General features: G+C 47.9%; 1 protein-coding gene across 1 annotated transcript in view; it reads left to right on the top strand.

Moving 5' to 3' along the window:
- The first annotated feature begins 5540 nt into the window (after window positions 1-5540).
- c12h3orf70 (chromosome 12 C3orf70 homolog) overlaps window positions 5541-24272 on the top strand; it is a 53093-nt gene continuing 34361 nt past the window's right edge. Inside the window, exon 1 of the mRNA XM_041201304.1 lies at window positions 5541-6585. Within this exon, the coding sequence (XP_041057238.1) occupies window positions 6402-6585 (184 nt within the window). The 5' untranslated portion in view covers window positions 5541-6401. The remainder of the gene's footprint in view (window positions 6586-24272) is intronic.

Below are 24272 nucleotides of genomic sequence, written 5' to 3'. Positions count from 1 at the left end.
TTGAGATTGAGGATCAGTCATGGTCTTCCTAAATGGCAGAGCAGATTCAAGGCATCATATGGTCAACTCCTACTCCTACTCCTTGTGTTCTTATGCTTGAGAATCTGTGCATGAGGCACTATCTTGGCTTTGTGTGATCGAATGGTAGACTCCTTGTTACCCCAGTATATCCAAGCTGAAGGTGACTTCATTATCCTCAGTGTCTCATAAGTGAAGAATCCAATGTGAGATTAGCGTGGGCATTCACTGAACTGACAGCTTGTCTTTACCACTGCTGGTACTGGGGAACCTCTGCAGCTACCCACCCTCTAGCCTTCCTCTGGACACATTGGAAGTTGCGAGTTTGGTGTAGGTGATCCTCGAAACCTGCTGAACTAGATTCCAGGGCTTGACTCCACATGGGCTAGTGAGCTGCAACCTTTCTCCCAGACAGCCGGCCTGCAATGCAGAACGTTTGTGAAGCTCTTTTTTGGGGATGTCCTTGTTTCATTTGTACTGACCATCCTGATGTTGTTTGTCCTGAGGCAGCTCCCCATTGAAGATCTGCTTATGGATTCTGTAGTTGTCCATGTGGGGTACACAGTCCCGCCCATCTAAGCTGGATTTTCTGGAGGTTGGTCTCCAGCTGTTGAACCCAGCATGATGGACAGGCTCATTGTCTGTGATTTTGCCCTGACATCAAACTCTCCTGATGACCTCAGGTGTCTCTGGTGGAAGTGGGCCAGAGCTTTGATATGACTCCCATAGCAGACCCAGAACTCTGCACCGTACAGCATGGTGGTGGGGACAGGGACCTGGTAAAGTTTGATGTTAGTCTTCAGCTCAATGCCTTTCTGCTTCCAGACATGGTGATGGAGTCAGCCATGAACTAGCTCTCTCTGGATACATGCACTGATAGCTTCATCGATAGCGGCATCCCCAGAAAACACACAGTCAAGGTGTGAGAATATCTCTACACCCTTGGGACTAATGCTTTCAAAGGTTATGTCTGGTGTTCCATAGCATGTGCCTAGTACTGGCTGAAACATAGCCTCAGTCTCGGAGACACTAATCTGAAGACCAAAGTTAGTGACAGCACTTGAGAATTTGTTTACTGCAGTCTGGATGCCTTCCTTGTTGTGGGTAACTAGGGCATCATTATCTGGCCACAGGAACTCTCTGATTACTGCTTCCGTGCCTCTGGTGGTGGGACACGGTCTGGAGAGATAGACAAGCTTCCCTGAATGGAACCTAATGTTGATGCCTCCAGGCATATCTCCGGTGCCATGAATCAGCCTTGCCTTACGTCACTGCAAATCACCGCACACCTTGCCACGGGCACAAATTTGCCCAGCCATGCCAGTCTGCAGTGGGTACAGGACTTTGACATCCTGGCTGGGAAAGCAAGCGCCATAGTCCAGCTGACACATAATGTCAAAAGCTTTAATTAGGTCTGTGCACACCAGTCCTGAGGTTGCTGTCTGTGCTTTTATTGTGGCTGTGTCCTGTTGCAAATACCACATCGGCTGCTCGCGAGATAGTCCTAAAACCACACCGGGATTCTGGGAGGACATCATTTACATCATTTGGTGGACAGTTTCAGAGGATCCTTGTGAGGATCTTCGCTGAGACTGAGAGAAGGTTTATTCCTCCATAGCTGCCTCACACAGTTTTGGATTCTTTCCACTTCCAGGTGCTGACTATGTTGGCAACCGTGAGCCCCGGTGGAACTTCTTCCTGATCCCTTGAAGTTGGCTGTAAATAGGTGAATAAAATCTGTACTATTACACTCCAAAATCCCTGAAGGAATGTTTTCTGGGCTGGGGGCTTTGCCTCGTTTGGATGATTTGATTATCTTTAGTGAAGGATGAAGAGGCAGCCTTTCTTTCTCTGCTTAATGTGATGCTGAGAATCTGCGGAGATGTGGGGGTCTCTTGTTGAGGAGCACACTGATGTGCTCACACCAGTTTCCCATTCCAGATGCATTTTCAATAATTAACTCGGTGAGAGGGAAGGTTGTGGTGAGTGGAACGTTTCTAGTCTTCAGCACCTTGGCAAAACGGACCATGCCACTCAGTCAGAAGTTGTTACTCATCAGCTTTCACACTCCACCGGCCCGTCTGCATTTCTCCGAGAGCACTCTGGAGTTGTGTTTAGCAGTTGTGTTTAGTGATAGTGTACACTGTGTGGAATGGATGGTCGTGGGAGATAGAAAATGGGCTGTTGACATTATGGGTAGAAATCAGTCATTACACAAACTGGGGGACAATGATCGATTTTGCATGTCTGTGCTTTTCACCCCACAGAGACCTGGAAAATGTCCAATGCCATTGCAGTTCTGGCTCAGCCACCCAAAACAGGTCTATGGATACGACAGTGAGCTGTCTGACTTCTATTTTACCACCGTTCTGTCCTGAGTGAACCGAATCCCAGTTCAGTCTCCACCTTGTCGATAAGGTGCATCGGCGTTAACATGACTTTCTCACTGTAAGCAGGATTGCACTGTACACCACTCTCCAGTGTTAAACCTTCTTGTGAGTAGCCTGTACCAATCACAATGCATTTCCATTCCCTGTTACTCACCATACAGATGAGCCCGCACTTCCTGCACTGCACAGTTATATGAACAGACTGAAGCTATATCCTCCAATTCTTTACAAAGCTGAAATCAAACAATTTTCAAATGCTCAGGATTAAACAGCAACCTGTGTGTTAACTGCTTGTTTAACTATGCATTTCTCTCTCCCCCTTTCTTCCTTTGTTTTGATGCCTTTGATAAAAGGAACCTTTATTGTAACTCATTTCAATAGCAGCTGGAATCCAATTACCAAAATAGAGGACTGATTTCACAAAAGTGGAAGTGAAAGGTTATAAGTTCCAGCGAAGGGTCTGGGGAGGTTCTGTACCTACCACATCATTCTCACTACTCCTGTGGAGGGGAATCCCCCCTCTCCCCTCTCCCCTGCCCACCCCAATGGCTGGACCAGCTTTTGGCCTCTCTGTTTGATAGCTTCTCTGCCGACATGCAAGTGTGCCCCCCCCCCCACCGTGTGGGGCTGATGTTGGGGTCCCGACATTTGCCAGAAACCTCAGCCCAACAGGACCAGGTTTAATTTCCTTCTGCACTCCCATTAAACATTCAGGGAATACACCAGCAGGACTGCGATTTCAGACCCCACTCCATTTGACTCACTAATACATGAGAGTTCATATTATATGCATGGAGAGATCGTATCTTGCACATGGCACATGTACATTACACTTCAAATGTCAAACTTTGTCACAGGTACAAAAAATCTTCAAAACAGAGAATACTACTGGCTGATATAAAAGCAAAATACTGCGGATGCTGGAAATCCAAAATAAAAATAGCTCGAAAAACTCAGCAGGTCTGGCAGCATCTGCGGATAGGAGCACAGTTAACGTTTTGAGTCCGAATGACTCTTCAACAGAACTAAGGAAATAGAGAAGAGAGGTGAAATATAAGCTAGTTTAAGGGGGGTGGGACAGGTAGAGCTGGATAGAGGGCCAGTGATAGGTGGAGATTGCCAAAGATGTCACAGACACAAGGACAAAGGGGTGTTGATGGTGGTGATTTAACTAAGGAATGTGCTAATGGGGACATTAAGGGTAGCAAGTGGGACAAGCTAGTGGCAGATGGCCCTAGTGGGGGTGGGGAGGGGGGGAAGGGATCAAAATGGGCTGAAAGGTGGAGATAAAACAATAGATTGAAATAAATTTAAAAATAGGTGGGAAAAGAAAAATATATTTGAGCAATTATAAATTATTGGAATAAAGGGGGATTGGAAAGGGGGTGGGGATGGAGAAGAGAGTTCATGATCTAAAATTGTTGAACTCAATATGCAGTCCGGAAGGCTGTAAGATGCCTAGTCGGAAGATGAGGTGCTGTTCCTCCAGTTTGTGTTGGGCTTCACTGGAACAATGCAGCAGGCCAAGGACGGACATGTGGGTATGAGAGCAGGGTGGAGTGTTGAAATGGCAAGCGACAGGGAGGTCTGGGTCATGCTTGCTGCTATTACTGGCTGACCTGGAGCCTGACATTTCAAAGCTTTTACAGTTACTATCTCTGACCTCAGCAGTTTAAAAGTTACCCATTCACCCGGATTTGCTTATTTCAAGCATTGATCTCAAAAGTTAAAATCAGAACAAGGGCTAAATCGTCACGCTTTCCAGCAGCATGTGTAATTATTTTATTTATTTCTCAGCTTGCGGTTTTTCAATCCAAGTGCTTCAGTGATGTATCCCTTAATGTCAATGTGTAATGTTGTAAAACATTGGAATCCAAGTTGGGATCTGCTTAAACATAAACAACTGAAAAGAGGCAGAAAGAAGGGAATGATGGGCTAGTTCGGTCCCATAAGATTGCATTGCCTCTGGACACTGCAGCCCTTGATGTGTCCATCCAACAGCCATTGTATGATCTTGTGACAGACAATTAACATGAAGAATTAAACTGAGGCCAACTGAGGGATAAAAAGAATTCTGGGACATCCCTCTCTGGGTCTGGAGCCAATCCAGACCAAGTCCCAAGAAATAGGAGCCTCCTGGTGTCCATCCTACCTTTGAAACTCCCCCCAGGAACCTGCCCCTTTGAATATTTGCAGCCAATCTGGGCTCACTGCAAACTCCCAGAGCACAGGACCCACCTGCAGCTGAAAGAAACCTTCTCAGGGTGAAAGTCCCAGGATGCCCAGGCTGACGATGTTTGGATTTGTACCTTCCAGCTGTGTGGGGGGGGGGGGGGGGGGGGGGGTGTGGGGTGGAGAAACACATTTCCTGTTCCCTTTCACTGTGAATAGTATTTGGGAGTTCAACAGGGGCTGGTTTTAAAACGCTGAACCATTTCTCAGCACCAAAATTAGAAGAGAGAGAGAGAGAACCCAACTGAAACTGGGAAGCAGCACATCACAGGGTTAACACGCTGCCAGGAGTGAAATGTGATCAATTCCTTTTAAGGGAGAGTTGCTGTGTCGGTCTCTCTCCACTGCACAGACTGATCTCTGAGCGAGTAGATAGATGATGCCACCACTGACCAGCCGCATCCTGGACTCTGCCTAGTCAGAGAAGTTTTCGCTACTGAAACTTCGGGGTCAGATGGATATTTGAGGCGACCAGAGAAAGTGGAGCCAGATGTTGTGCGAAGGGTTTGTCGGTGGTTGATGTGGGGTGAGCAGGCTGCCTGTCTCTGTCTCTGTCTCTCTCTGACTGTGATCCCCCTGTCACTCACATCACAGCCCAGCTGGCAGGGACACTGAGCAAGTGACCGGGGGAGGGAGGGGGCACTACTACCCCGGCTGCACCGAATTCCCCAAACCCCAGCCCCCAGCCCCAATGTGGGGGCCGAAAGCAGAGAGTGGGAAGTCCGGGTCAGTCTGGGGGGGAGGCAGTGGGTAGCTGCAGAGAAGCTGCAGTGAAGGAGAGGGAGGGGGAGAGGGAGGGGGAGAGGGAGGGAGGGAGAGAGGGAGAGGGAGGGGGACAGGGAGAGGGAGGGAGGGGGAGAGAGAGGGAAGGAGGGAGAGGGAGGGAGGGAGGGGGGACAGGGAGAGGGAGGGAGATAGAAGCTGGAGGTAGAAGCAGCAGATCTGCAGCTGGAGTTTGCGGCGGCTCCGAGCAGCCAGTAGGAGGTGCTGGAGGTGCAGGAGGTGGAGGTGCAGGAGCTGGAGGTAGGGGTAGAGGAGGTGGAGGCTGGTGGAGGTAGAGGAGGTTGAGGTAGAGGAGCTGGAGGTAGAGGAGGTAGAGGCTGGTGGAGGTGCAGGAGGTGGAGGAGCTGGTGCTGGATTTATTTTGCAGTGAAAGGTCTCTGGCTGGATCCGGAGGTTACCCGCAGGCGGCTGGTCCAGGCTGGTCCCTGATCTTCTCCCCAGCTGCAGAGTTTCGGACTGGGTCTGGGTCCGGGAGAGAGGGAGGGGGGTTAACCTGACTCCCGCCGCCGCCGCCGCTCTTCCGGCCAAAGTGTTGGGGGTCAGCGGGCTGTCCCTTCACTGCCCCCCACACTGTCCCCAGCTCATCCCACCACCCCCCCCCCCCCCTCCTCTGCCAGGAAGACCCTGAGCTCCACCAGCTGGAAGACCTGGGAAGGCCCCCTCTTGCCCCCTCTGGCCGGATGGACGCTGTTGCCCCCGTGGTGTTGGCGGGGGGAGGCACACACATTCACTCTGCCCTGGTCAGGTCATAGCCTCCAGCCCTCGGAGCCTCCAGCAGCCCCTGACCACCCCTCCAAGCGCTGTCCCCTTTCTCCAGCCTTAGCCTGAAAGATTTCACTTCCCCAAACCCCCAGTCCAATCCCTCCAACTCCCCAAAGTGGACTGGACGATCCAAGCTGCTGATAACTGTGGGGGTAGCTCCTTGACCCCCCCCCCCACCCCCCACTCTGTGGAGCTCGGGATTTACCCCCCTCCAGGATGATGGCCTCAGGTGTGAGGAAGGTTCTGAAGAGCGAGAAGGTGGATGAAGCCCAGGCACTGGCTCGGAGCTGTGCAGGGAGACCAGACTTTCAGCCCTGCGACAGTCTCTCCATCTGTGCCACCCACAGCCATGGCAAGTGCTTCAAGCGGCATTGGTGCTGTCATTTAGGATGGTGTCATTGTAAGTAATATTCATTACTGCTCATTAATGTTGATGTGTGATTAGCTGATGTAGAGTGTCACTCAGAATTATGCTGAAGTCCAAATTTGGTGAATTGAGTGTCCAGGTCCTCTGAACTATTTACAGAGAATCTCAAAATCTGATCATTTGAGCATAACACCCTGTGGACTGGGGCTTGTAGGAGCCTATTTATGAATCAAATCCACAGTCACCATCCAATCTCTAAGTGAGGAATGCAACCTGTAATAACTGTATGAATGGAATGCTTGCTACATATCCTGTGATTGTTTTAGCACTCCTATTTACCTTGCTAACAGTTTAGGCTTCTAAGACTTTTCGTTATTTCAAATGGCCTATTAACAGGGTTCATAAGGGAGCTGATCTCTCCACTTTGATGTGCCATTTTCCATTTACACCCTGCCACATTCACCTGTGGATCACACTTGGTCTCCATTCTCAATGGCAACCTCACAGAAGTTTATTTAAACAAGTTAAGATTGATATGAATGATTTATTTTTGGATAATTATAGACTCAGAAAAACATCAAAGCAGCAAAGATTCTTAACCATAGTGCTGATGGCTCATTGGATAAGTACATCACATCACACTGGCAAAACAGTGGACAGATCTCGAAGGCCCTCTGGTTTCAGCCTGCTCATTGTAGAATGCCGGCTGTGTGGTTTTTCTGGTGGTATATCTTCTCCTCGGTGCCTTCAGCAGAATTGGTCAAGATTAGTCCTGCCTGGTAGCATTTCACTCATTCGGAACTCGGGCAAGGACAGGATTTGAACACGTTGGTTGAGAACTCACTGGGACTCCCTCGCCCCATGTCCAGGATCAAAGTGTCTCTAGGCTGAACCTGAGGAAGGCTGTGGTGGTAATCTGTCGGAGGATAACTGTTCATAAATCAGTGAATCTATGTCTTCAGGAGAGGGAGGTTAAGACCAGGGGAATAAATTGGAACAGGAAACAAACTAAACACCAGCAAGAGAAATTGGAGTTTTGAACCTGCTTCCAAAGTTTGTTGGGACTTCAGAATTGTGACAATGGTTATGACAGTCATTCAATACCAACTCCCACACTTTGCATAAAAATAGATCATTCTGAAAATGCAGACAAAATCTGTCAGCATCTGAAAGATAAAAGACAGGACTTTTGGTTTTGAAAGGGTACCTTCCCTCATGATGTACATTTCCAGTATTTTCACTTGTTATACCGGATTTTTATGGCTCTGGTTTCTCCGACCTGCTCCTGGTGTTTCCGCTGATTTTAAAGTGAGAGTGGAAATTCACTGGGAGTTTCCAGAGCAGCGTTAAGTGAAGGTGGCTTCATGAGTCACCTCAGGAAACATATAATGCAAAGTAAGAAAGGTAAAATAGGAGCGAACCAGCTTGTTTTCAGCTCTGACCACACTGGGGACTTAATTTAGGCTGGACAGGAAGGAAAAGGAAGGGGAACTGTTTTAACTTAAACTGAATTAACCAGACTTTTGTCATTGAATGAAGTAAACATTCACATCTTGAACATTCTGATCTGAGAATTTTGGCTATAGCACCTGTCAGTCACTTGTTACAGTGAAATCCTCAGACCGGAGTGCTTCACAGAATGACAGATTGGTTACCCAACAGAAGGAGCTGGCGCTCTGAAGGGGAATTCACCCAGTGCCATTCGCCTGCATAATCTTACTTTTCAGATAATAATCCAACTCCCTCTTCAATGCCTCGATTGTCCCTGCCTCCACCACACTCTGGGGCATGCATTCCAGATTCTAACCACTCGCTGTGTGAAAAAGATATTCCTCATGTCTCCATTGCTGCTTCTGCCAATTACCTTAAAGCATTGCCCCCTGCTTCTTGACCCTTCTGCCAGTTTCTCCTTATCTGCTCTATCCACACCCCTCGTGATTTTGAATATCTCTATCAAATCTCTTCTCAACCTCCTTTTCTCAAAGGAGAACAGTCCCAACTTCTCCAAACAGCCCCCATAACTGAAGTTCCTCGTCCCTGGAATCATTCTCATGAACCTTTTCTGCAGTCTCTCCAATACCTTCACATCCATCCTAAAGTGTGGAGCCCAGAACTGGACACACTACTCCAGTTGAGGCTGAACTAGTATTTTATACTAGTTTAACATCACTTTTTTTTCATTCATGGGATGTGGGTGTCGCTGGCTGGGCCAGCATTTATTGCCCATCCCTAACTGCCCTTGAGAAAGTGGTGGTGAGCTTCCTTCTTACACCGCTGCAGTCCCTGTGGTGTAGGTACACCCACAGTGCTGTTAGGGAGGGAGTTCCAGGATTTTGACCCAGCGACAGTGAAGGAACGATGATAAATTTCCAAGTCAGGATGGTGAGTGACTTGGAGGGGAACTTCCATGTGGTGGTGTTCCCATGTGTCTGCTGCCCTTGTCCTGCTAGATGGTAGTGGTCGTGGGTTTGGAAGGTGCTGTCTAAGGAGCCTTGGTGAGTTCCTGCAGTGCATCTTGTAGATGGTACACACTGCTGCTACTGTGCGTCGGTGGTGGAGGGAGTGAATGTTTGTGGATGTTGTGCCAATCAAGTGGGCTGCTTTGTCCTGGATGGTGTTGAGCTTCTTGAGTGTTGTGGGAGCTGCACTTATCCAGGCAAGTGGGGAGTATTCCATCACACTCCTGACTTGTGCCTTGTAGATGGTGGACAGGCTTTGGGGAGTCAGGAGGTGTGTTACTCATCACAGGATTCCCAGCCTCTGACGTGCTCTTGTAGCCACAGTATTTATACGGCTAGTCCATGTTTAACCAATTTATTGGAGTCCTTTAAAGGAGTCACATGTGCTGTGGATAAAGGGGAATCTGTGGATGTATTGTACTTAGATTTCCAGAAGTCATTTAATAAGGTGCCACATCAAAGGTTATTGCAGAAATTAAAAGCTCATGGTGTAGGGGGTAATATATTGGCATGGGTAGAAGATTGGCCAGCTCACAGGAAACAGAGTTAGCAGAATTGGGTCATTTTCTGATTGACAGGGTGTAACAAGTGGTGTGTCACAGTGAACAGCGCTGGGACCTCAACTGTTTACAATTTATATAAATGACTTGGATGAAGGGTTGGATGGGATGGTTGCTAAATTTGCAGATGACACAAAGATAGGCAGGAAAGTAAGTAGTGAAGAGGACATAAGGAGTCTACAAAGTGACATAGGTAGGTTAAGTGAGTGGGCAAAGATCTGGCAAATGGAGAATATTGTGGGCAAATGTGAAATTGTTCATTTTGGGAGGAAGATTAAAACAGAAGCTTATTATCTAAATGGTGAGAGATTGCAGAGCTGTGAGATTCAGAGGGATCTGGGTGTCCCAGTGCATGAATCACAAAAGGCTAGCATGCAGGTACAACAGGTAATTAGGAAAGCTAATAGGATGTTATTGTTTATTGTGAGAGGAATTGAATGCAAAAGTAGGGGGGTTATGTCTCAGTTATACAGGGCACTGGTGACACCACATCTGGAGTATTGTGTACAGTATTGGTCTCCTTATTTAAGGGAAGGTGTAAATGTGTTAGAAGCAATTGAGAGAAGGGTTATCAGGCTAATACCAGGAATGGGTGGGGTGTCTTATGTGGAAAGGTTGGACAGGTTAGGCTTGTATCTGCTGGAGTTTAGAAGAGTAAAAGGCAACTTGATTGAAACATATAAGATCCTGAGGGGTCTTGACAGGGTGGATGTGGAGAGGGTGTTTCCTCTTGTGGAAGAATCTGGAACTGGGGGTCACTGTTTAATAATAAAGGGTTGCTCATTCAAAACAGAGATGAGGTGAATTTATTTCTCTCAGTCTTTGGAACTCTTTTTCAAAAGGTGGTGGAAGCAGAGTCTTTGAATCTTTTTAAGGCAGAGCTAGATAGATTTTTGGTTAACAAGGGGGTGATAGGTTATTGGGGAAGACAAGAGATTACAGTCAGATCAGCCATGATCTTATTGAATGCTGGAATAGGCTCGAGGGGCTGAATGGCCTCCTCCTGCTCTGAATTCGTATGTTTGTTTGTAAAGATGTAGCTGGAATGAAGGAATAGCGAATGTCGATCTTTCCAGCCTTTCTGTCTGATGTAGTAAGTATTTTATTATTTGTGTTAAAAGTTCATTAGCAGATTCCTGTGAGTTTGCTCAGTGACTTTTCCTCCACGATTTCAAAAAAATAGTTAGGACCTAGCAAGCCAGGTTTCACTCTGGAACTGACTTGTTCAGTAATAACATCAGCTGGGATCCTAACAGTATCATCCACAAATTTTGAAGTGGTGCCTATACACCAAGATCTGGGTCATTAATATTTACCAGGAAGAGCAGGGTCCTAACACTGACCACTTGGGCGTTGTACTGGGAGATGGATGTGAGCTTCGCTGGCTGGGCCAGCACTTATTGCCCACCCCTAATTGCCCTTGAGAAGGTGGTGATGGGCTGCCTTCCTGAACCACTGCAGTCCCTGTGGTGTAGGTACACCCACTGTGCTATTAGGGAGGGAACAATCCCGAGATTACTACTTTTGAGTTCCTGCTTGATAATTTCCTACCTAACTCCCTAAATTCAGTTTACAGGACCACATCCCTCTTTCTAGTCATGTCATTGGTACTGATGTGGACCACGACTGCTGGCTCTTCACCCTCCCCCCTCAGGGTGGTCAGCACTCGCTCAGTGACACCCTTGACCCTGGCACCAGGGAGGCAACACACCATCCAGGATTCACATCTGTCACCACAGAAACATCTGTCTGTTCCCCTAACTATTGAACCCCCCCATCACTAATGCTATTCCAGACTTCTTTGTACCCTCCTGCACAGCGACCCATGGTGCCATGTATTTGGCTCTGGCTGCGCTCCCCAGATGGACCATCTCTGTCATCAGCATTCGGAGCTGAGTACCGGCTGGAGAGTGGGATGCACTCAGGGGACTCCTGCTCTACCTGCCTGGTCCTCGACTGCCTGGTGATCAGTCATTCCCCTTCTCCCTGTATACTCTTAGAGCAGGATCGTCCGGCTAGCGAGTGGGGGCAAGGCCTGCTCACCGACATGTAAAATGATGTGGGATGATGTCGCGTGGAACTCCCAACGTCATTTCCATTTTCAGGCTGGCGGGGGGGGGGTGTTGGGGGGGGGGTGTTGGCGGGGGGGGGCGCAGCCGAGTCAGCTGTGTGCTCGCTGACCTGTCAACGGCCTATTGAGGCCATTTGAAAAGTAATTAAGGTCATTATTGGACATGACTGTCCTTAGGGTCTGGCGGGGTTCAGAAAAAGCATAAAACCTCTTCCACGGGCGGGGTGGGGTTTCAGGAGGGTTTTTAAATTTTAATCACATCTTTCAATAAAAGCTCTGGACTTGTCCCAACTCACCTGACAGTGTCTTAATTGGCCCACCCACATAAAATGGCGGCATGCCCTCAATCAGGGGCACTGATTGAAGGCGCTGCTGCACCCGCTCCCACACTCTCCCCCCGCCCCCCGCCCACCTTAACGGGGGACAAGTTTCTCCCTTAAGCTTATTGAGACCTCCAGTTACTGGCAGAATGTCTAATAATAACATGAATCAAATTAGATGAAATGGAAGTCAATGAATCAGACTTCATCCAAAATTGGGCCCAGAACTGGTTTCACAGCTATAGATCACTTTCAATATCACAGATCTGACCCCCTGAAAATCACATCATAAAAAGTAAGCTCAGTTTCTTCAGCTGTTTATTGGCTGGGAGTTCGAAACGTTTATTAGTTGGTTGAGAAATATTGTTACTTTTTCATCCTCGTCTTGTGTAGACGCCCCCCCAAAAAAACAAGTTGTTCATGTGAAGCCTCAGAAATAGGGGGAAATGAATTTAAAACCCTCCCTTTTTGTGTTGAATTTCTGTGTCGAACCTGGGGAGGGAAGTCAGCTCTGAGCAGATGCAACCTTTTCCCATTTTGAACACAGTGGCTTGTCTTCACTCTCGCCCAGTTCCAGACCCCTTTGGAAAGTGGGAAAGTAGGACACGAGGTGGGAATGGACAAGGAATTCTTTCACCTGCACTAACCAACCCAGAAGCCTCGCCCGCATCTTAATCGCTTTTAGCATTGAGAGGAACGTCATGGCCAGAACGTTCCAGTCAGTATGGGGCGGGCGGGGTTGGGTCTGACACTCCGATGTATAAAGTGACAGACGGTGACACTGGGCCTGTGTCCCAACGCCATGGCGAAATTTCGTTCAGCGGGCGTGTGCCAGAGTCAGCTGTGCACCGGCCGCAATGCCAACGGTCAGTGAAGGTCATTGAGAAATCGATTGAGCCGCTTGTGGACACTGACCGTCCACCACAATGTTAGCAGCAGGTGAACAGTCTGAGTGTCCTCCAGGAAACCACATCCACGGGCGGGAGGAGCTACACTGAAGCTTTTATTAAATAAATTAATTAATTTTCATAAATATGAAAACAGGTCCCCAGGGGACATGTTTAAATAAATTTTTTAAATCAATTCTTTCATTATTTTAATATCCATTAGGTCTCCCTGAAGCAGCTCGGTGCCTGAGGGAGTTTGCTGCTCTCTCTCTCTCTCTCTCTCAGGTGCATGTGTGAAAGAGCGCAGGACCCCGACTCTCCCTCCTCCCCCCACCCGCACAGGTAGAGCCGAGCGCTACTGCCCGTGTGTCAAGCTGGGCAGGCCTTCATTGGCCCACCCACGTACAATGGAGGCGTGGAGCTGATCGCAGGCAGTGATTGGCTCCGAGTCCACCCAGTCCACCTGCTATAGGAAAAACCCAGGCCCGTGACTTCAACCCTAAATTTGCCCCTCGTTTGGACCTCCACCCACTCGTCCGGCTGTCAAGGTTCAACTTGACCTAGTGAGGTGAACTTCCTCTCTCGATTGCTCCTTACTTATTCCTGAGAGCCTGTTTCAGTCATTCCCTTTCAGGATTTCCAACACAAAACTTCCCTGGTTCTTCCTTCTAACTCCCCCCGCCTCTCGTGTGAGGGGCCATGACTTTTCACGCTGTCTTCAGAGTTTGAGTGTTTCCTTGGAATCTCAGTGCCTGGAACTGAACTCAAGGCACAACGGCTGGAGTTCTGCACTGCTCAAACCCAGGGGTAGGTTGGCAGGCAAGAGGAGGGGGAGACAAGCTGACAGCGGCACTGTGACCGATGCCTACCTGCCTCCACTGGGAGTTAACCCTCAGTAGGCAAGGCCTGGGCAAAGTGTACCAGGCAGTCTTGTTGCTGGGTTAGGAGGGAGTGCCTCCTATCCCCCTGCTCCACTTCCCCTCCCAAGTTAGTCTCCTTCCAAACCCCCACATTTCTACCCCATTCTGCCCTGGTGGACCCAACCTTCTGACACCCATGCCAGGGCCTGTCTGCCTGGTCCTGGGGAAGCCCCTGTATCTCCCACGGCGTCTCTCCCTTGGGGACTGCCTGTAGACCCAGCGGTGGCCACTGCTCCCAGCGGCATAGCTGGGGCGAGGGGGCTGCTGTCCAGCTGATCTGGGGGTATGGAAGTCCCGGCTTCGAGCCAACAAGCGGCCCAATAACTGCAAATATTGACGGGAGTGGCCTAGCCAGAGTGCCGCACATTCTCAGCACTGACACTGTTCATGTTAACAAGTTATTTTTAAAAGGTGGGGAATGTTGGTATTCAGAAATAGGGCACTTTCCACTTCAGGCATCCTGGGTAGAGTTTCTGCTTTGGCTGCATAGTAATTGCGGTTTTATTTAGCGTGCAATGTACCTTTAAGAATAATACAGGTGAAGGAAGATCACATGATCTGTAGTACCCAATAGGAGAGTAGTGCGGACTATCTCAGCAGCCAGTGTAGAGATAGCACTGGGGCAAGGGGCAGGATTTTCCCCCAGTCGGGGGTGAAGTTGAATTGTGGGTGCAGGTGGGCGCTCCTCTGATCGGTGCCCCCTATTGGGGGCGCGCCGCCATTTTACACAGGTGGGCCAATCAAGGCCCACCCAGTGTGACATCCACAGGGAAGCGCTATCTGCTCCCTGTGTGGGCAGGCAGGAGGGGGTATCCCTTAGCTGGGAGTGAGCTCTTTCACACATGCGCACAGAAGAGCGCACAGGTCTCCCTGAGGCTAAGTGCAGCCTCAGGGAGATTGTCTCTACTGTACAAAATATTAAAAACAGAAAAATAAATTCCCTGGCATGTCCCCTCATGAGACACTGTCACATGAGTTGGGACATGTCCATAACTTCTTCAAAAACTTTAATTAAATTTTTAAAAACCTACATGAAACCTCATCCCGCCCGTGGATGAAATATATCGGCTGTTCCTTCACTGTCGCTGGGTCAAAATCCTGGAACTCCCTCCCTAACAGCACTGTGGGTGTACCTACACCACATGGACTGCAGCGGTTCAAGAAGGCAGCTCACCCCCACCTTCTCAGGGGGCAATTAGGGATGGGTAATAAATGCTGGGCCCAGCCAGCGATACCCACCTACCGTAAGTGAATGTTTAAAAACAGGCACAATTTGTAAAAATTTGCTCAATCCAGGAGTCTCACCAGTTCTGTGGGGAGGGGCTGGATTCCAGAGTGATGTCATTTAAATAGGGCAGGAAATTGCAGAAACCCAATTTGCGCTAGAAATAATTTCAGAACATTTGGCACTGGTTTGACCATTTCAGGCAAATTATACTGAAAACACAGTGCAATATAGTGGAAACTCTGGACCCCGGTGTCAGAAACACACACACTCCCTGAGCAGATCAGGTAGAGTTAGATTTTATACTGGAGCTCCCTCCAATTTACCCCAACGTCCCTCCTCGACAACTCAAGCCTCTGAGAGGCTCTTCCCTCTGCATTTCTGACATGTCTTTCCATCTTGCACCCTGACCTTCCTTAAAACCTTATTATCATTAAATATTAAAATAGCTGCAGTTTCTTGCTGCCAGTGCTTTTCGAGGAGGGAGAGTAAATTTAGACTGCCCAAAGTGACGTCACTCCAGGGCTGAATCTTTCATCCCGTCAGTCTGAGCTGAATTTGCAGGTCAAAGGGCACCCACTGCATCACCAAATGCTGGCAATAAAAATAATCCACAGTGTTGACCAATTATCAGCAGGGTGGTAATTCATGGAATGTGTGTTTAAATGTCTTTAAACCAAATCCAACAAGATGAAGCTACAACTTCAGCAGCTCCTTCAGGCCTGTAATCAGTTGGATCTGATAGCTCTGTAGCCCAATGGCGATAAGACATTTATTACATCCACTGCTGATTGGCTGCCCGAAGAGGTAACCTTTTGTAATATAGGCCAGCGAGGAAGGGCAGGTATTCGGGATTATCCTTTTACAGAGAAACGTTTCATTAAAAGATTATTCCAAAGTATTGGCAAGTAATTCCTTAACTAACACAACCCAGATGGGCAAGTTCCCCTCTCTTTGTGCCCTCAGTGCAGTGTCTCTCCCATAGCCCAATGCTGGGGCTTTTTGTCATGTGGACAGGCAATGCACCCCCCACCCCACCATAAGGAGGGCTGCAGTTGATCCCAAACCAGTTCTTAACCAACATCCACATTTCTAACAGAGGGTAAGAAACGTGCTTTTACAAAGCATTTCTCATGAACTCATCACAAAGTATTTTACAGCTTCGAAGAGTAATCACTATTGGAATGTAGGAAATAGCCATAATGCACAGCAAGCTCCCACAAACTGTAATCTGATAATGACCAGATGATCTGTTTTTGTGCTGTTGGTTGATGTATAGATATTGGCCAGGACACCGGGGGAGAACTCCCCCACTCTGTTTCAAATCATACTAATAGTGGGATCTTCTACTTCTGCCTGAGAGGTCAGGCTTTTTTTATTCATTCATGGGATGTGGGTGTCGCTGGCTGGGCCAGCATTTATTGCCCATCTCTAGTTGCCCTTGAGAAGGTGGTGGTGAGCTGCCTTCTTGAGCTGCTGCAGTCCATGTGGTGTAGGTACACCCACAGTGCTGTTAGGGAGGGAGTTCCAGGATTTTGACCCAGTGACAGTGAAGGAACGGCGATATATTTCCAAGTCAGGATGGTGAGTGACTTGGAGGGGAACTTCCAGGTGGTGGTGTTCCCATCTATCTGCTGCCCTTGTCCTTCTAGATGGTAGTGGTCAAGGTTTGGAAGGTGCTGTCTAAGGAGCCTTGGTGAGTTCCTGCAGTGCATCTTGTAGATGGTACACACTGCTGCTACTGTGCGTCGGTGGTGGAGGGAGTGAATGTTTGTGGATGGGGTGCCAATCAAGCGGGCTGCTTTGTCCTGGATGGTGTTGAGCTTCTTGAGTGTTGTGGGAGCTGCACTCATCCAGGCAAGTGGGGAGTATTCCATCACACTCCTGACTTGTGCCTTGTAGATGGTGAACAAGCTTTGGGGAGTCAGGAGGTGAGTTACTCACTGCTGGATTCCCAGCCTCTGACCTGCTCTTCGACTCGGTTTAATGTCTCACCTTTAGAGGGCATCTCAAACAGTGCAGCTTTGGAAACAGTTTCTCCTTATTTACTCTATCAAAGCCCTTCACGATCTTGAACACCTCGATTAAATCTCCCCTTAACCTCCTCTGCTCTGAGCAGAACAATCCCGCCTCTCCAGTCTCTCCACATAGCTAAAGTCTGTCGTTCCTCCTTTCTTCTCTGCACCATCTCTAAGGGCTTGACACCATTCCTAATGTGTGATGCCCAGAACTGGACATGAATCTCTCATTGAGGTCCAGCTAATGATTGATGAGAGTGAGTGAAAACTTCCTCATTTCTATACTCCACGCCTCCACTTCTAAAACAATAAATCCTCTAAGCTTTTTAACAACTTTATCAACTTGTCCTGTCACATGAAAAGATTTCTGTGTCCCTAGCTCACCTCGTTTTTGTACCCCCTTTAGGGTTGCATCATTTAGTTTAAATTTTGTCTTTAGCTTTTCCCCCAAAATGGATCATCTCTCACTTCTCTGCCGGGTGCCTGGTCATTTCACTAGTCAGTCCATGTTCTTCTGTAAGTTGCTGCTGTCCTTCTCACTGTTTTTACTACATTTCCAAGCTTTGTGTGATCTGCAAAATTTGAAATTGTTCCCTTTACACCCACGCCCAGGGCATTAATATATATCAAAAGGAGCAATGGTCCAGTACTGACCCCTGGGGGATGTACTTTGCTCCAATTTAATAAAGAGCCATTCACTAGCATCTCTTCCTACCTGTCCCTTATCCAGGCTGCTGATGCCCCTTTAATCTCATGGGCTGCAATCTTTCTAACAGATTCATTACTTGGCACTTTATCATGGTTGGTAGAGATCATCAAGAAGTCCTTTCAACCTGCATGTGGTATGCTATTCAGCACCTTTGCCAGAAACAAATGATCTTACAGTGCTTGCGTGAGAGTTGTACGTTGAGTTTGGTATTAAATTAATCAGCAAGGGCAGATTCAGTCCATTAGTGCGACGCCAAAGATTAAAAGAAATTAAAACAGGTTAAAACTGATCACCTAAAATAAAAGTAGAAACAGCGACAAATATACAGCAGGCCCTGCAGCAAGTGGAAACAGAAGGACAGCTTTATGTTTTGGGTATAGGTCTTCATCGGAAATTCATTCACCTCAGTTACTGACACAGCGGCAGTGTGTGTGACCCCACATCCTTCCCGTCATAAAGACCAGCTAATGTCACCCCTGCAACACTCACCTCAGCCTCTGGCCCAGCCTTTAGCCATTCACCCGCCATTTCCAAACTCAGCGACTCCAATGCTCACCTCACCGCCCTCCAAACCCCCATAAAATGAAGCTCAGCCAAAATTCTGCTGCCCATCCCCCAAACTGCAGCAAGTTCTGTTCACCCATCGCCCCTCTGCTTGCTGACCCGCATTCACACCTGGCCCAATGCCTTGTTGTTAAAATTCTCATCTTTGTCTTTAAAAGCCTTTGAGATCTTGCACCTATCTCTACAACTCTTGGAGGCCTCTGCGTCCCTCCAATCTGGAAGCCTTTCCCATGCTTCCTCAATCGCTTTAACCCTCAACTGGTGGCCGTGCCTTCAACCATTGAAGACTTAAGCTCTAGAATTCCGTCCCTAACCCTTTTCACCTCTCTCCACTTTTAGAACCCTCCTTAAAACCTTAGTCATTCACTAAGTAGTTTTTTTCTATATATAAAGCATGCTTTATTAACATTATCTGGGGGCTGGGGTTGGGGTCCACCCACATTTCATACCTGCTGGCCTTGCTCTTGTGCACTGTTCAGCACAATACTACCCCCCCCACCGCCTTGTGTGAGTAGACAGCAGCCACACGCAGAATGGTTGGACACTGTCCTCAACACATCAATACAGATAAATCAGTGGTGCACTGGAATGAACATCTGTACAGTAACTCCCACTCCTCTCTAATGCCTCACCTCCTGATGTGCACTGGAAGGCAGAAACACTGGGAAAGTGAGAATATGATAATACGTTTGCCATTTGAAAATAGAAAATTTAGCAAGTGGATGGAAATACTATCAACCCTTCTGGGATGATCATTTCATCCAACTGCACTGAATTCCTTTCTGCTCTATTTTAACATAGGCACGACCCAGCTTAGTTTAAACACCTACGTTATGATAGCACCAAGAGAAATTTGGTCCAGGCGTCATAAAGACTTGTGTGGGAGCGGAGCCAAATGTAATTCCTACCCTCAGGTGTCCAAAATATAAGGGCCTATGTTAACTCCCAGTGGGAGTTGTGCAGGCAAAGCCCTTCCAGCCCTTCCCTAAGCGAGTCTGGGAGAATTTAGCTTGTGGGGAGGTTTCCCAGTGCTGCTCCCTTGCTTGGGAAGCCTCCTGGAATGGACACTTAATCTCTCTAAGCTGCTGCGAGTAGAAGCAGTTGTTTAGAGTGAGGCTTGTGTGAGGGCAGGTACCCTGGCTATTACAGCTTGCAGAATGACAGAATAGTGAGCAGCAGGTCATATACAATCTGCACACAGAGATGACACTGACAACCCTCTCATCTCCAGTCTGTTCCAATTTAAAGTTCTGAAGGTCACAGGTTGAACACAATGTGCAGAGGAAGCTCAAATCACTGAGGTAGAAACCAAGTCTTAAATGCTCTGCAAAGCGGTTAAAGTCAGAAGCTGATTGAAATTGATTTGATGTTTTAAGTTCCTCTCACCCTTATTATATTTCAAGTTTCTGACTGACTCCCATCAGCACACAGGCGATACCCCTGTCCTCTGGGTGTTTCATATCTCTGATTTACAATGTGGGAGGGCCCAAGAGGAGAGTTCCAGATCCCCTTTGGTCCTAGTTGGATAGTTGGCCTTCCCTGTAAAAGAGAAGATTAGGATTGGACCTGGACCCCCTCTTGCTCCAATCTCCAAAGTGCTTCACAATCCCAATGCATCTTAAGGAGCCTGTGTCTGTTTAGCCTGTTTCATTCTGAAATTGAATTAATTCCCATTTTTCCCTTCTCCATTTCCCCCAAGATTCACTTTGCAATTGGTTTCACATATTCATTATATGTGATTTAAGCCCTTTGCAATGAATGAGGCTGTTCTGCCTGAATGGAGTTATTTGTTCCCTTTAGTTTTCTTTATTTATTGATTTGCTGCATTTTTAGTTTTACCCTAAGAATGCAGGTGACACAGGAGCGGACCACCCCTGGAATAACGCGATAGACTGAAATGCCTGTGCTGTAATTTCGATCAACCCTTTGCTGAGTTTGAGTCTGGAGTGGTTTTGAAATGCTGGTGCTGAGCTGAGTTTAGAATGATAGACCCAGTAGGAACATGGAGCCTGCTTCCCTTCGTGTCACCTCAAAGTTCAGCTCAGGTTGGTCTGATGCCTCTTTCTGATTTGTGAAACCCGAGCGCAGTTGACTCTGACTGAGGTTCAAGGTTCAAAGTTCTCACCTTGACACAGAATTTAACCACTAACAGGAGCCCATATATATGTTGGGACAGAGTTACAACAACAACTGCAGATGTCACATGATCAAACCTCCAGCGATACCTCCAACTGGAGTTGGCAGCTACTCCTGGGCCTCACTGGCAGGAGAGCTGTCAGCTTCCTGCCTGAACCTGACTGGGTGTTCTGGCTGGTCAGTGAGTGACAGTGAGATTCCAGCCAACAGGAGAATTCGAAGCAGTGGTCTCCAGGAATGAGGTTGGTACTAACAGGAGAATCTGGAGCACGTTGGATGGGTCCAAGTATACCGTATGGGACCCAAAGAGGGTAAGTCCTGCTCCTCCTCAATCAAAGGAAACAAAAGATAAATTAAATGACCTCATTTTGCTTCCTCTTCCTGCCAGGTTAGCTGAGGGGAAGTGAGGTACCCTGTACCTTTAAGAGAATGCAAGTGTGCTGATCATGTGACAACACTAACGAATCACTTTACAGCGTGGGCAACTGGGTACTGTAAGCTTAATTGTGGAGGTTTCTGAGTGAGCACGTATGATCTGGTGCTCTGCCCTATGTCTCAATAAACCATCACTGTTAATTCTTATCTCAGTCTCTCTCCGTTACTGATTGCAAGCAGCAAGTGATGAGAACATAGGAAGGTGAGCTGTTAGAGTTCGGTTGGCCAACAAACTCGCTTACCCAAGACTTAAAACTGGCCCTGAAGGCACCGTCCCATTGTAGGCCTTAGATTAAAATTGTAGCTGGTTGCCAATGGCATCATCAGAACTCGATCTGTATGTTTTAAAAAGGACACTGCTGACTTCTGGAGCATGTCCCTCTTGCTTGCTCGAATGAGTAGGTTAAAATCAAAATCCAAGTGAAGGCAACAGCATCAGGGTGAAAAAGTCAATGTGACCATTTTAACTGCCCACCCTCACACTGCTTCAGCCGAAAAGACAGGGTTAAAATTGGCCCTATGTTCGCTCCATCAAATGTTATTTCCTCTGTCTTCCCTGTGTGTTGTTTGAACTACTTTTCCTGTTAGCTTTGAGTTTCCTGTTTCTCTTCAATAACCTTCACATCAATCTCAATCCAGCATTATAACTAAATTAAACGATCTGTTAAACATCCAAAACTTGCAAAAGTATTTCTTGCTGTTGATGAATTCCCGACTAACTCCAGTCTTAGCTCTGAGAGCTGTGAATGCACTTTCTCTAAAGCTACAGTGAAAAACTCAGTGTGAGCGAAATGCTAAATAGGTGACAAATTATTGAATGAATTCAGGAATGAACTTGCACAGGGTATAACAATCATCTCAGTAGAAAAAAACCAGCACGCAAGATTTGTTTTTGTTAAATCCTCGTTGTCGGAGATATAGTTCGATGCAGTCAGCTGGAGGATGTGCTATTGAATTACATTGGTTGTCATGCTGTGCACAGGTCTATAAGTAAAATACAACAGTCCTGCTTGTTTTAGAACTCTCGGTGCCATACAGGGAAGCCATGATTTTCATAATATTCAGAGTGAACATGGGTGGAACAAATTTGCCTATCCTTTCTTTTTTTTTCAATTCTGTCCCAAAAGACAGATGAATTTAGCTGCACAAGTGTCATTTCATCTTTTATATATCTTCATATATAATGTTGAGTTGTGATATGCAATACAAGGAAGCGTGTGCCCACTATTTTACCAGTATCCTACGCCGGCCTTGGACAAGTCCAGGTTGACATTTTCCCTCAGTTGAGGCTGTGTAAGATGTCATGTCCATGATGCTAAGTGCTTGAGGGTGTGTGACCCAGGATGAGGGTAGATAGTGGCTGTGGATTCAAGGAGAAAAACTGAGAGAAACATCCGGCGAGATCTTCCTGGGTATGTTGGCATCCGCTAACATCAGGACCCAGCCCCGCTGAAGGTCAAAATGTGTCAAATGCCAGCATTTTACAAGACGTGACCAGTCAGCAGGTTGCCCACTCAATATCCACCCAGTAATGGGTGGTGGGCACACGCAGGAGGTGCAGGATGGAGTTAGAAGTGGAAGGTCTCATTTAAAGGGCCTCATCTGGATTCGAAGGACAAGCAGCTAGAGGGAATCAGCCCCGAGGGAAGAGGCTTTGTGTGCAGTAACACAGCTGTCTGGCACGGTAGGACAGCCCCAGGATCTACCAGCAGCTCCCTGAAGGTCAAGAGAGAGGCAGCTTGTGCCTGGGGGAACATTTTGTTTCCTGAGAACAGTTAGGAGGAGACCTGCCAGCCAAACAGAGGAGGCGATGCTGGACGCTGCTAGAGAGGTCAGCAGCTGCTGTGTGGTTAGCAGTGCCCCTCTGCACTCTGGCAAGCTGATCGTGAAGCAAAGCTAAGGTGTTAGCCGTGAGAATCTTACAGGGATGGCACCAGCTTTGAGCAGGAGCGCCTCGAAGCAAGCGGCGATTAGGCTCACCGAGGAGATCACTGCCCATTGCCAACCCTCACACAAAGGGACTGAGCAAAAGAGTAGGAGTATGGGTGTGTAAGCCCTGGGCGAATGCAAGAACAGGAACACCACTTCAGGGAGCAGGCGAACAGTTGGGAAAGGTACGTGTAGCTTAAATGAACAGCCACCAAATGCCTGGTGAGGGGAGTTGTTCAGGGCTGGGGTGGGCAACCTGGCAACATGGATGCTCATGGAGGAAGCCCTCGACACTGCAAAGGCTGCATCAGCGCAGGTAGGGGGCGATGGTGAGATTGGTGCATGACAGAGGGAGGGTGAAAGTTTATCGACTGCTCCACTGAAGTGCTTTGGAGTATCAATGCAGTAATTTCCAGTCAATGCCACTTGACCTGCTGAAGCACCTGCTGAGATGAAGCTCTGAGCTGAGGCATTAGGTTGCCCCCCCACCCCAGGAGTGTGCAGCTCTCCCTCCACCTGCCTTGACAGGCATAGCCAATCAGCAGCTCTGCTGCCCTGACATGCTCAGGGGGCTGATCCTCGAGGGTGCTACACTCGAGCAGCAACTGCGTGTCCATGGACACAATGGGACTGCCATTGTTGCTGAGGCTGCTGCAGATTCCCCACTGGTCCTGCCCAGCTCTGATTAGAGGTAGCACCAATGACCAGAAACAGTGTCAGGCACCAGGGCCTCAGCTTCCAAACTTCTCTCTCGCCTATCAGGAAGAGACATTCTCCAAGTCCCAGCCTCTCCATCACCAATCCTAGTCACACGATTCAGAATGGGAGATTAGTAGGTAGGCATCACTTCTGCTCAATGATTCCTCCTTTGATACATTATTTTAAATGGTTATGGTGCCAGTCAAGAGCTCCCCGCTGTGCACAAGATTACACGAGATATACCTCTGGAAAAACCTCAATACCCCTCAGCTGCCTCCTTAACAATCTGCGTCAGCCACCTCCCCCCTACTCTCTCCAAATCCATCAAATGTGAGACAGGACAGACATGTGCGATATTAATCCTGAAACAGGAGATCACAAACGCATGGGACATATCTCCCAAGTGTGGCTTCCCTGATAAGCCAAGGTCAATGATGCAGCACAAACTGGAAGAGAAGAACCAAATTGGAAACTTGCACCAAGCACCACTTGCTAGAAGAGGAAAGGCAGGGAGGCCCGGAGAGTGATTATATTTTAATTCTTTCATGGGACATGGGCACCACTGGCAAGGGCAGCATTTACTACCTGTAATGATTCAACCGATCGGACAGGTTTCAAGAAGAAACAGATAAACTTTATTACAGAGAGCTTTTCAGCTGCTCGGTCAGGACTCTGGTCAGGAAGACACACCCTCCGGGTTGTCCGCGTTGAGGGCTTATTGGTTGGAGCTGCCAAGAACATCACGTGACCCTTGATGGACAGCAGGAGAGTCTATACCTTCAGTTACT

Source organism: Carcharodon carcharias, chromosome 12 (genome assembly GCF_017639515.1).
Source record: "Carcharodon carcharias isolate sCarCar2 chromosome 12, sCarCar2.pri, whole genome shotgun sequence".
Taxonomy (NCBI): Eukaryota; Metazoa; Chordata; class Chondrichthyes; order Lamniformes; family Lamnidae; genus Carcharodon; species Carcharodon carcharias.
The sequence above is the reverse complement of the archived record's forward strand: the minus strand, read 5'-3'. Positions and strand labels throughout refer to the sequence as shown.